The sequence below is a fragment of the Cucumis melo genome, chromosome 11, assembly GCF_025177605.1.
Source record: "Cucumis melo cultivar AY chromosome 11, USDA_Cmelo_AY_1.0, whole genome shotgun sequence".
Classification (NCBI taxonomy): domain Eukaryota; kingdom Viridiplantae; phylum Streptophyta; class Magnoliopsida; order Cucurbitales; family Cucurbitaceae; genus Cucumis; species Cucumis melo.
Genome location: NC_066867.1, coordinates 2160841 through 2173787, shown reverse-complemented (window position 1 = coordinate 2173787; position 12947 = coordinate 2160841). Strand labels below are relative to the sequence as shown.

The following is a 12947-nucleotide window of genomic DNA, read 5'->3' as shown; positions in this document are numbered from 1 at the left end:
ATGAATATCAATCATCCTGTTACACCAAGGAATGAATTTTGTTACGGCTAATAACTAGCTATTGCAATGACCTTTCATGGTCTTTTTTTTTTTTTCAATCGTTCAAGCTAACCATAGAAAACGAAAGAATGAGATTTGTTTGATGATGTTTATAATAAACAAACAAGTTAGAAGCATAATTAGGAACAATACATTTTGTTATTATTGCATAATATATACTAATCTTAATTACTATTCTAAATTCAACACCACAATCCCAATAATATCTTCTACTGATTTCATTTTATTTTTCATTATATCACTTTGTTTTACTCTTTCAATCTTTTGTAATATTCCTTTTTGTTTCCATTAGGTAATCAAATCTTACTCAATCATAATAAAAATCAATTATAATTCATTACCACTACAATAAAAACTGATTAATTTGTTTCCAGTTCTTAAATGGAGTATATATGAAATCCATATGGTAGTGTTTTTACAACAAACTTGATTAGAAATTCATAACCATTGTTTATTTTCATATGAATTTGTAATGAAATTGCTACAAAGTGGTTTTGTATTTGTAATTAATATAATATATACAAAATAAGACAAAAATGCCAACTCTAATATTCTAAATACTAACAAAAATTATGAATAAGAGAAAAATACTTTTAACTCTTTTTAAATATGGATATGAAAAAGGATATGGATCTTTAGAAGTGATTTTGGATCTGGATCTAGATATCACTTTTGTGTAATAAGAGATTACAGGATGTAATTACGAATTAAGGAGTGGGGACCGTGGTCGGTTTTTTTGCAAAGTGTGATGATACACAAAATCAATCGTCCTATCAAGATAGTTTCGACACATTTTTATCCCCATTCGATTGATTAAATTTTCAAGAGTGTAAACCTGACCTTAAGTCTTTTTTAAAAAAAATGTAAAGACAAATAAGAATCAAACAATAACGAAACGGAATAATATTAGTGGTCGGGTATTCTACTATTTTCTAGTGTAATTTGTATTCGAAATATTCATTTTCCTATACGAACCGAATAGAGTAAATATTCCTCATTTAGGAGAACGAGGAAGGAAGGAGAAGATTTCGTATCCTTTTTAATGTGTTATTACAAATTGTTCGTATTGAAAATTTTGTGAGGATAGAAAATGAAACAGAGATTATTGGATTGTTTTATGGTTAATTATCATTCTACCTCACAACCACCCATAGTGATTAATGAGTTGATGATGTGTTATTTAGTTGGTTCTTCGTGGCTTGGTTTCATTAGCCAATTCTATTGAGAAGATTCTCACCCAATTTATCCATTAAGTAAAGATTTCTTTATTCTCTTTTTACCTTCTTGAGTTCTAAAATAATAACAAAATAATTACAAAACAATAACAGTAACAATAACAATAGGGAGTTAAAAATAAAGAATAATTGTATCGTAATCAAGGTTAAAATATTGAGGTCGATAGAGATATTTGAAATTAATTTTGATGGAGATATCGATTTCGATAGATATTTTTTTAAAAAAAATTATAGAAACAAATAATTCAAAAAAAGAAATTTAAAATAGTAAATAAGTCAAATAAGGTAATTAAACATGTGTGTTACATGATTTTTTCTATGAAATGATAGAAAATATTGATTCACCCTTCATATTAATATCGAAGCAACGAAAATGTGAAAATATTGACATGCATGTTGATGAAAATTTAATATTACCATAGTAACATCTTAAAACTTCATGGACCCATAAATTTTAATTTCTTTTAGTACAATGATTTTGGAAACGAGGATTAAACATTTTACATCTAAAAATGAAGGTTATACTAATTATACTCACCGATAGATTTATTATAGGTCTAGGGAGGCTCGTCCCTAGAGGTGATCATCAGTCGGGCGGGGTTGGTTTTGTACAAAAATCGAGGACAAAAATCGACTTAGTCGGTTTCTACTAAGGGAAACCGACAATTGATGTTCAAGAATTGAACCAATTGATCGAATCGCGGGTCAGTAGTTTTTCCTCTTTTTTTTCGCCCTCAATGGCTTGGCTTTTTCTTTTAACTTCAAATATAAATATTTGAAGTCTCAACCTACCAAAAATAATAAATAATAAATAATATATATGCTCTTATTCGAAATCTTTCAAATAAACCGACCACTGAAAGTATTTTTAATAAAACCAACCATTGGACGTCAGTGCAGTCCATTTCGATGAGTTTTTCGAGTGTCAATTCTCACCCTGGCTCTCCCTTTAATTTTATTATGCTTATGATACCAATATTATTTTTTATATTTACCATTATGGGCGTGTGAGCTTTTTTTTTTTTTTTCGTTTTCGAAATTATTCTAATATATTTTGTTATATATTTTAAAATACTCTTAAAAATAAATATAAATGTAGATAGTTAAATAATGAAGAAGAATAAAAGTATAATGAGATTATCGATAAAGTAGAACGGGGAGCAGTGGAACAAAACCCGGACACAACGATATTATCATCATTGCGAGAAAAGTATGTGTTTAATATAAATATGTGTGACTATGGAGATGCCTCGTCCTCCACCCGAATAAATAACAACAACCCATAAACAAAACACAAAGTCAGAAAAACGCAACTCTTTCTTCTTCCCTTCTAAAATCAAAGCATGGGAATCGCGGAGGAAGCCCAGAATGTGAAGGTAATAGGCGGCGGACACCAGACGGTCGTTCTAGGGCACGGATTCGGAACAGATCAATCGGTGTGGAAACACCTAATTCCACATCTAGTTGATGATTACAAGGTAATTTTGTACGATAACATGGGTGCTGGAACTACTAATCCTGATTATTTCGATTTCGAGCGGTACAGAACTCTTGAAGGCTTTGCTTATGATCTTCTCGCCATTTTGGAAGAACTTCGTGTTGATTCGTGTGTTTTTGTTGGTCACTCTGTTTCTGCCATGATTGGTGCCGTTGCTTCCATTACTCGCCCTGATCTCTTCCAGAAGATCATTATGCTCTCACCTTCTCCGAGGTACTTTCTTTTTCTTCCCTTTGCCGGTGAGTGTGAAGCCGCCGGTATGGAATTTTTGTTTTTTAATCATTGTTTTTATATTTTGTGGTTAAGATGATGTGCAAACGTGGGAATAATTAATGACGTATGATATTTTATTTATTATTGATAATTTTATTTAATTTAATTTTGTGTTTTTTCTTTGTTCCAAACTAAAATTTATTAATAATGTAATGTTCTTTTTTTATTCCAATATTATTTTGGTAATCAATATAGTTGCAATTGCAAATGTCACATTCTTTTTTATTTAATTAGGTTTGGTAATTATTTTTAAAAAAAAAAATTAAACATTTAAACTATATTTTTATGGAAATTTTTCAAAAATAGAAAAAAATTGACAAATTATTTATACTTTATAGAACAAAATCACCTAAAATACAAAACTTATTATAATTTTTTGTCAAAGGTTATATTTTTTACAATTTCTTTATTTTTACTTTTATCCCTAAAAAATTAGTTATTATTTTTTGGATATTTGTAAAGAATTCAAACGTTTGAATTTAAATTACAAAATTTGCTTAAAAAAATCAAAGCATAGACCAACTTCAGTCTAACTCAACTTTAAATGTTATAATCTTTTACCCATATATTGTAAAAAACGAACATATATGATTTAAAATATGAGTTTAAGTTTGAAAACTATTTATGATTTTATGTAATATTCATTTTAAGGTAACTTATTTTAATGTCAATAGAATAACAAAAGAAACAACTAACTTGTTTGTGACATGTTCTTACTTGAAAGGACTATGTTTGAGATTTTAAAAAGTATATAATAAAGAAAACAAAGAAAGGTAATCTTTATAGAAGTAAATTATCTAATAGTTTTTACCTTTTAGTATAGAAAAATAATTTTTAAATTGTAGTAAAATCTTTGACATTTCTAGAAATATTTTTAAACTTTTGTCTCTATGTGGTGGAAAAAGTTGAAAAGTTTGACCAATATTTCAATGATTCTTTTAAGAAAAATGTATTTTCTTTTCAAAAAGTGCAAATAACTTTTTATAAAACTTTATTATTATTATAAATGACAATGGGTTTTTTTAAAACCAAAGTTTGGGACTGTAATTTGTTACTATCATTTGTGATTATTATCGTAGTTAATTTGTGTATGATGTGTAAATTGCTTTGATAAGTAATACTAAACTATATAATAAAAAAAAAATAGTTGAAAATGTCGACGATTTTAAGTTTAAGATAGTTCATTTCGCTTACTTAAAGTTGGTGTTCAAACACTTTGTTTCTTTAATTTTGTGTGGTCGAGCATTGGTTTACAAATATATATGTTGTTTTCAACCAACAATTTCACTCGAAAGAAACAAATTTTCAAAATTCATTTTCTTTGTAAATATATACTTATATTTTTCATAGGTACTTGAACGATGAAAACTATTTTGGAGGCTTTGAGCAAGAAGATCTAGAGCAATTATTCCAAGCAATGCAGTCAAATTACAAGGCTTGGTGCTCCGGCTTTGCCCCGCTAGCTGTTGGTGGCGATATGGACTCCGTCGCAGTTCAAGAGTTTAGTCGAACCCTGTTCAATATGCGTCCAGACATAGCGTTGAGCGTGGCGCAGACCATCTTTCAAAGTGACATGAGAAACATACTCAGCTTTGTTACCGTCCCTTGTCACATCATCCAAAGTATGAAGGACATGGCGGTTCCAGTGGTCGTTTCAGAGTACCTCCACCGCAACCTCGGTGGCGACTCCATTGTTGAAGTCATGGAGTCAGACGGGCACTTGCCTCAGCTAAGCTCGCCTAATATTGTGATTCCGGTGCTTCTTAAGCACATTAAGTATGACATAGCAACCTAATTTTGTTGTCGTAAGTGTGTGTATATACTATGTTTTTATTTTCTTTCATCTATGATTTGTTAGGAATGGATGTTTGGGAAACTTTACTCCATGTCACTTCCTTCTTATGCCAATAATGTAATTGTGTTCGGGACTTGTCATTTTAGTTTTTGAAATTTGAGCCTATTTGATTTCTTATCAATTGTTTTTATCATGCTTTTCAATTTTTTTTTAATTAAAAGAGTTTTTAAAAAGTACTTTTTAAGTTTTAAAATTTTGGCTTAATTCCCAGATAACATTGTTACAAATGCAATAATAAATCTAGAGGTAGAAAGAAATTTTTACACACTTAAAGAATTTTAAAAACGAAAGTTAAAGTAGTTACCAAATTATGTCTTGTCATATCATTATTGTAAAACCATTTTTTTTCTTTGAAAATTTGAAAATTAAATGGCTCCATAACCAATCTTTTGTCGAGGAATGATTTTTTTGCTTAAAAAATTATGATGATCGTTGATACCAAAATCTGGATAGAAGAAATCGTATCTAACATTTACTTGACAACAAATTTGTACAACAAAAAAAAGAAAATGAATCTAACATCAAAGTTAGAAATAAGAACTTTTTACTATTTTTAATTAAATAATAGATACTAATGTATTAAAAAAATAGGTGGGCATTTTGTATAAATTCTAACATAAAAATCATAATTAGTCTTGAAATGAAAAACCTAAACAAAACTCAAACTTACGTATTAAAATTGTTTAATTTTGAAATACTAAATAAATAGATCAAAATCAAACACAAAACTTTAAAAATACATATATAAAAGAAAAGAGTGATTCTTATAAAACAATTTAAAAAAAAAAAAAAAAAAGCTTTTAATCATGCGTTCAAGTCACGGAAAAATTATAATAACTATTTCAAAATCAGTCTTGACACGTGCATAACATTTAGAAGTATAAAAACTAAACATCTTTAAATTAACCAAAATTACCAAAACATCTTGAAGGCCGAAGTCACAAAGTCTCTTCAAAGTTGATATTATAAAGTATTATTGAAAGAAAGAAGATGAACATAACAAGAACAAGAAGAAGAACAAACACTAAACGCCATTATCCCTAAAAAACTTTAGCTTAGAACAAACCGGCAGTGATTAAAACCTGCAAAGAGAAAACAAATCAACACAACAAAACCCAATTCATCAAAATTCAACATTGATTCATACACAAAAGAAAAAATTCATAAAAAGTCAGACAAATTCTTACTTGGATCTGAGCTTATAATCATGGCAGTTCCTCCAAAGCTACAAGTTCCTCCACTTCTCTTGTTCTTCTGCCAGTAGCTATTGAAAGCGTACGACGCATGTGCCACCAAACTATCCGGATGAAAGCAGCTACCCTCCGCCGATATCTCCCGGCAGTCGGCGCCGCCGTCCCCACATGCATAATCCATCGCCTGCTGAAGAATCTCCGCTGGAACACTTGGTTTCGCCACGCACCACAGTTTTTGCACACCACCTGTTTGTGGAAATGGCGCACCGGCGTTTTGGTCTGGATTACATGGAGGCAGAGTAAATCCCATCGGCGGGCTTGCGGGTACCACGAACGGAGGCGATTCTGGGGCGGCGGCGAAGCCCCAATGTGGCGGTGATGCGATTTGGGACTCTGGTGGAAGTGGGGGTGTGGCGAGATCCGATGGCAATGGTGGCTCTGATGTAAAGAAAGGATCGTATTCTTTGAGTTCCATGAATGAAGAGAGCTTTCTATTAATGGGGTTTCTTTGTTTTGAGACGCTGGTTAATAAATTCACTTTGTTTAGCTTTAGAAATCCAAATTTGTTCGTGTGGGTGGAGATGAAACTCTCTGTTTCATGTAGAGAAATTACATTCTCAGGTAGCTTGAGACTCAATGTAGAGTTAGTACTTTGGATGAACTCAATCACAAGCTTAACCATATTCTGAATGGATTCCTCTTGAGAGTGGAAACAATCTTTTGGGAAGTGAGTAGAAACTTTGATTTGATTCTCCAAACCCCATCTAGTGAGGGAGTAAAACAAATTCTTCATAGACAGCAACACAATGTGTAAATTGTTAGTATCTAGATTATTCTTGTTGCTGCATAAAGAACTATTTCCCACAACAATGGTGGAGATTTTAGTGGAAGGGTAGTGAGCCAGAACAAAGGTTCTAAGCCAACTTTCCGCCATTAAAACACTGCTTGAAACTTCTGGAAGTTCAACATCAGTAAGAGAAACAGCAACAGGGAGTTCAGAAGCAGACATTGCTGGATAAACCCCTGAAGAAACTATCTCTTCCAGCTTCACAAATTGAATTGATTCTTGACCTGCAGCTGCCATGGCAGAACAATAAACCCACAAGACAGAAAGTAAAAAGATGTAAAAGGAGAAAGAGAGAGAGAGAAGCTTACTAGTAAGACCCAGAAGGAAGAAGAAGAAGAAGAAGAAGAGGAGGAGGAAGAAGGTAGAGAAAAACTTCATCTTCTTCACCATTTTCTTCTCTGAAAAATGGGGGGGAAAAAAAAGGAAACTTGGGGAACTATGGAGAGGTTGTTGTTTAAGCAGTCCTGGCCATGTCCTCCATTGAAGGGTGTGGGAAAGCTTTATATATAGTGAGAGTAAAGAGAAAGCCTAATGAGAAAACCACTCGTCACTTCCAAATTACATGAAATGGCAAAATATATCCGTTGCTTGGGAATGGAGTTCTAAGCTACCTCCTTGGAATTGGAATCCTAATATGTGAAGTGCTTTTAGAACTTTACTTTTCAATGCAAATATTAAATTAGCTGAATTATAATGATGAAAGAATGTTATTTTCCTTCTTCCTTAAATGGGATTTTTGTAAAAATATGAAATTCAAAGAAAAGTAACCTTAACTAATTGATTACTCTATTCGTTTGTTTGGAAATGAAAGCAATTGAGGGGAGTTTAAGATCATTTGTTTCAATCCATTCCATTATCGTCGAGAATCTTATTGCTTAAATGTTATTTTGGCTTTTCAAATTGAGGAAAATCATAAGTTACTTACTTGGTTTTTATGAGATTGTAAGGTTGTTGGTTTTCTTCATTGGATTTCTTAGTTCGTTGATAATTGATGATGGAAATTCTTTTATTTTTGGCTAAGTTTCTTGAATTTCAAAGAATTTTTTTTCAAGAAGGTACAAATTAGACTTTGCTTCCATCTTGGGAATTTTACCTTTTGCTTTCATGGATCCTTTTTTTTTTCTTTGGTTTATTATTTGCGGTATTTTGTTCTTACAAAAATTAAATTAGAGGGAAATTTTACCAATGAGAGTTTTTTTTTTTTTTTCATATAATAATATTTATGTTTTGAGAATTTCTAAAAAATAAATAAAAGTATTTTAAATAGGTTTTGAGGAAATAATATAATTAGTTTTTATATATAAAAAAAAAAACGGGTATTTGAATTGCAAACTTCTTGATCGCTACCGATTAAGAGTTATGCTTACTCTTTGGTGCTTTTGTTGTCAGTAAAGTGATCAATCTTGCTAATTGTTTATGTTGATAGTAAGGATATTTGTTTTAAAATTTTTTAAGTAAGAATTTTCTAGAAATGTTTGAAATTTGGAAACCGAAACTTAGAGTAATGGCATCTTTGAACTCTTTTTATTAGGTTAAGGGTACTTTTGAAAATTCAAACTTATTTCTTAGATAAGATATAAAATTTAGAGATTTTTTATATAATACCAAAATAAAAGTAGTGACTTGAAGTAAAAACAATCGTTTCAAAGAATTAATTTAATGGATACACTATTTTCACTTTGAAATTTCATAGGTTTTTTTTTCTTTTTAAAGATTTGCGTGACCATTTGTTATTTGGTTTATCACAAGTATACGATTTTATTAATGATACTCTAAATAGTTTTAAATTTATGATTGTTTGATGCTCGTGTATTATTATGATGTCTATCATTGATTTATCATATCAAAAAGAATATATAATTTTATTGACTTTTAGCAGCATGATTGTTTGTTTCCTAATGTTCGAATTTGATTTTTAATTATTATTTTTTTTACCATGATTTTTAATTAATTCTTTAAAGTTTTGAATAGTCAAATAGAGTTGACTATTAGTATATATAATGAATATGATGTTTTTTCTTAATACTCAGATGCCAACTTCAGAAGCATAAATCAAATATAAAGTTTTAGAATGAAATATGTCATTTTAGAACTTTAAGGATTAAAAAAAAAAAAAGTGTTTTAGAATAAAAAAGAAGTGTTAGCTTTATAAGGTCATTTAATACTTCATTTGATATAGAAGTGAAAAATCTAATATGTTATTTCCCTTTAATGTTATTGAGATATATGTAGGTAGTTGGTGTTGGTCGATAACTTGAGTAAAATAAACCCTAACGAGGATTGGGATAGAATCTTAACATTGAGGTACAGTGTATAAATTAATCATTAAAGATTTAGCTAATTCAAACCCTCATCGTTTTCTCGGTTGAAGAATCAAAAGAATTACAATTGTACTAATCTAAGAAGTGTTAGGTCTACTTCTTTCGGTTTGAAGGTAACCAAAAGGGCAAGTAATGTTTTACGTTATGGTCGGTTATAAATTATGAAGAGAGATGTGCTTGGTTGATTGATTTTGGTTTCTAAATTTTGATGGAAGGATCCTTAGTTAGTTTGAAGAAATTAATGTGAAAAAGGGAATGAGAAATTGAAAAAGAAGAGAGAGTAGGTAGGGGTATAAAGGTAAAAGTGGATAAGAAGAGAAAGAAAGGCATTGGGAGGAGGGAGCAGAGAATAGGATGGGAAGTGTGAAGGCTGCACAACTTCTGATCCCTCTTTATGCTCCCTATCTCTCACTTCTTATTCCTTTACCAATTTCCCCTTTTTGCCCCTATCATATTTAACATAGAGGAAAAAGGGAAACAAAATGATTTTGATGCTTATTAAAACCATAAAAGATGAATAGATGGAGAATTGCATAAAAGGCCACCCAACCCCATATACAATCGGATTATACATAACAAAACGGTTTAATAGCTTAGGAAATTAATAATACTGAGGTCGAGCACACAGTTGACTTACTTTTGTCTCTTTTTAGTGCATTGTTGTGCATGCATGCCTTTAAGCGATGATGTTTAAGCCTCTTTTGAGGCATTTTAGTTATCCTTTGAGATGAATATTTTGTAATTGGTTATGAATGAGAAGGTGTTGGGGTGTTTGGGTGTTGAGACAAAATTAGTTAGTGGATGGAGATGGAAAAGAGGAGGGGAAAGGGGTTGGGGGGAAGGGATGAAGAAAAAGTGGAAAGACAGAAGAAGAAGTTGAGAAATGATGATGAAAAAAAAAAGGGTAATTTTGCAGCTTTATACGGAACACTAAACAAAACCATTTGGGTTTCCCTTTGGGTTGGGAGGAGAGATCAGCCTCATACGGAAGGCACCACCCCCTTCCCATGGGACCTACATAACACACAATATTCTATTTTTATTTTCTTCCATCCTAAATTATTTATTAAAAAAGAAAAAAAAAAACATCTCAAATTTCAAATTTTTTTGTGTGCTTCCAAAATATCTTTCTCATTAGTTTTTTTTTTTTTTTTAAAATGGAAATAGGTAAAATTTTATCTCAAAAATACCCATGAACAAATAAAAAGTTTCCTAAATATCCTTAAACGGATAAAAAAAAACTTCATTAATTCAATTTTTACACTAAATTTTTTAGACATATAAAATAAAAATCAAAATTTTAAGTTAAAACAATAGTTTTAAATTTCCATTGATATGTCTGTATTTTTATCGATGATCTTTTACAGAAACCAATAGAAAGAACCATTGCATCTTAAAAAATCCATGAATAACAAAAAAAAAAAATCAAAATGATACTAATATAAATAATATATATGTTTATTCAAATAATTTAAATTTTTTTAGAATTTTTTTTATAAATTTTACATAAATATCTATGAAAATCGAAATTTCTATAAAGTTTTTTTTTTTTTTTTGAAATAAAATTTTACTTTATATGGAGCCACATGGGGAAATTTTGCATAGAAGTCCTTTTCGACTTGGTTTACAATCCACCTTGGGATACTTTGGGACCATATCAAATTTTACAATTCCTAATGACAAAATGTAAATGGATTTGAATGGAAATTCTTAGATAGGGTTTTAATGTCTTCGATCCAACGATTAGTGTCGTGGTGCTCGACCATGTGGTTTTCTCGCCTCAAATTAAGTCTCGACAAGAATGAGTTGTTACAAATTTGATTACGATCGTAAGAATTTTTGCTAATGGTTAAGACTTTGATATATCACTCAACATTGATATTTTAAATCTTGGTTAAAACATAAAATTCTACAAAATCTTATAAAGTTCGAAAATAAAAATTTCTCCTATACTAAAACTATTAGTCAAACAAAAAATATCTTAGATCAATAAATCTATTAGACTATCAGGTGTTGTCAAATAATTTTTTTATTTGACAATAACGGTTGGTTAATTACAACAATAATTAAAGTTTTTAACTTAAATTTTAGGTTTTTATTTTGGTTGGCGAGAATATTGGTATAAAATTTGATGTAGTATTTTTTTAACTTTTTTTTTAGCTCAATGGTATTTATGAAACTTTTTCAATAGTTAAAAAATAGAGATTCTCGACGCATCCTGCATGGCATCGAGGATGTCTTTGGGAGTAAGGGGAGCTCTCAACACCATTTTTGGTTCGTTGGAAATGGCATCGAGAGTAATGGAAGATCCCGACGCCATTAGTGATTCATCAGGACCAGCGATGGGAGAAGTTTATAATTTTTTTTTAAATATATTTAACTTCTCCCAACTCCATGCATAACGGCGTCGGGAGTTTTCCTTTAAAACCCATTTTTCAGATATGTTTGTAAGATTTAAAAGGAAGCTGAAAAATGAGAGAGAGAGAGAGAGATTTCAGACTTCCGAAAGAGAAAGAAGATTTTCGTCGCCATCCACCATCCGGTCTTCGCTGTCAATCTTCGTCGTCCGGTCTTCGCATTCGCCCGCCGCCCCTCGTCGACAATAAGCCAATCTCTTTTTTTTTTTTTTTATCTTTAATGGTTTAGGTATTAGAAATATAATTAAACTTGTGATTGTTTTGTGGATTTGTATCAATAATGTTTAAACTATGTTCATTTTGTTATGGATTTGTTGTTGATTATGTAAATTTTGTTTTTATGTTCACAGTCCTCCCTTCCGATGTCACTGATGCCATTGCTGCCCCTATCTCTTCTAGTTATTTATTTATTTAAGTTAGACTTTGCTCTAAAATTTTAAATCCTACTTCTAATTTTGTCTTAGCTTTGCTAATTTTTCCATTTGTTTGTTTAGATCACATTCTCGGTTTTGCAAAAAAAAAAAAATTCCATTTAATAATGTAAGCTATTTTTTTTAAAAAAATAGAGGATCTCCCGACGCTATATTTTGTGTGTCAAGAGATCCTCTCCCGACTCATTTTCCCCAACTCCGATCCCAATGTGGATTTATGCGTTGAAAAAGAATTTTTCGATGCTTTTTCGTATATTTTTCGACGTCTTTGTGCGTCAGGAGACCTCCCTTTTCTTGTAGTACATGAGATGCCTTTTGCTTGTTATGTGATTTAGCATTGGAAGAAGACGCGTTATGTGTAGTGGAATTGATAGAACTTGCTAAATGCTTTGAGACTACTCCACATAGCTGCATCTCGACGAAAAAGTGTGGTAAATACTTGAGCTAAGGAAAATGGTACCAAGATGTAATTAAACATGCAAAACAATTATGCGAGATAATTATGTTATACACAAAATGCATACAATGCGATATGAGTTACGACGAAGGAATTGAAAAGAAATGATTTCCATATGGGTTATGATGAATAATTTTAAAAGGAATAATTTCCATATGATTTACGAAAATGATTGACAAAACTGAGATATAAACTCAATGTGAACGTAACATTTTAGTAGTGATCATTATCGGTTGATATAAACGCAACATAAAGCATGAAATTTAGTTTGATTTAAACTCAATGTTTTACTTATGGTATTATATATTATTCATATCATATGATTTGGCAAAATAGATTTAATGCATTAAGGCAAACTTT

At 30.6% G+C, this 12947-nt stretch overlaps 2 protein-coding genes across 2 annotated transcripts; one reads left to right on the top strand and one right to left on the bottom strand.

Annotated features, from left to right (window-relative positions):
• Positions 1–2435: 2435 nt before the first annotated feature.
• Positions 2436–5016, top strand: LOC103497385 (probable esterase KAI2). Its single transcript, XM_008459551.3, has 2 exons — positions 2436–3006; positions 4417–5016. The coding sequence occupies exons 1-2, from the start codon at positions 2639–2641 to the stop codon at positions 4859–4861; spliced, it is 813 nt and encodes a 270-aa protein (XP_008457773.1). The 5' UTR covers positions 2436–2638; the 3' UTR covers positions 4862–5016.
• An 830-nt stretch (positions 5017–5846) lies between these two features.
• Positions 5847–7618, bottom strand: LOC103497386 (glucan endo-1,3-beta-glucosidase 13). Its single transcript, XM_008459553.3, has 3 exons — positions 7270–7618; positions 6109–7191; positions 5847–6003 (listed from the first exon to the last, which is right to left on the bottom strand). The coding sequence occupies exons 1-3, from the start codon at positions 7349–7351 to the stop codon at positions 5972–5974; spliced, it is 1197 nt and encodes a 398-aa protein (XP_008457775.2). The 5' UTR covers positions 7352–7618; the 3' UTR covers positions 5847–5971.
• Between the last annotated feature and the right edge of the window lie 5329 nt (positions 7619–12947).

Excerpts from the sequence above, each read along its gene's own strand:
- LOC103497385 (XM_008459551.3), top strand. The coding sequence starts at position 2,639 with ATGGGAATCGCGGAGGAAGCCCAGAATGTGAAGGTAATAGGCGGCGGA. Across the intron at positions 3,007-4,416 it reads ATGCTCTCACCTTCTCCGAG|GTACTTGAACGATGAAAACT; the intron begins GTACTTTCTTTT and ends TATTTTTCATAG.
- LOC103497386 (XM_008459553.3), bottom strand. The coding sequence starts at position 7,351 with ATGGTGAAGAAGATGAAGTTTTTCTCTACCTTCTTCCTCCTCCTCTTC. Across the intron at positions 7,192-7,269 it reads CTTCCTTCTGGGTCTTACTA|CTGCAGGTCAAGAATCAATT; the intron begins GTAAGCTTCTCT and ends CTGCCATGGCAG. Across the intron at positions 6,004-6,108 it reads GATTATAAGCTCAGATCCAA|GTTTTAATCACTGCCGGTTT; the intron begins GTAAGAATTTGT and ends TTCTCTTTGCAG.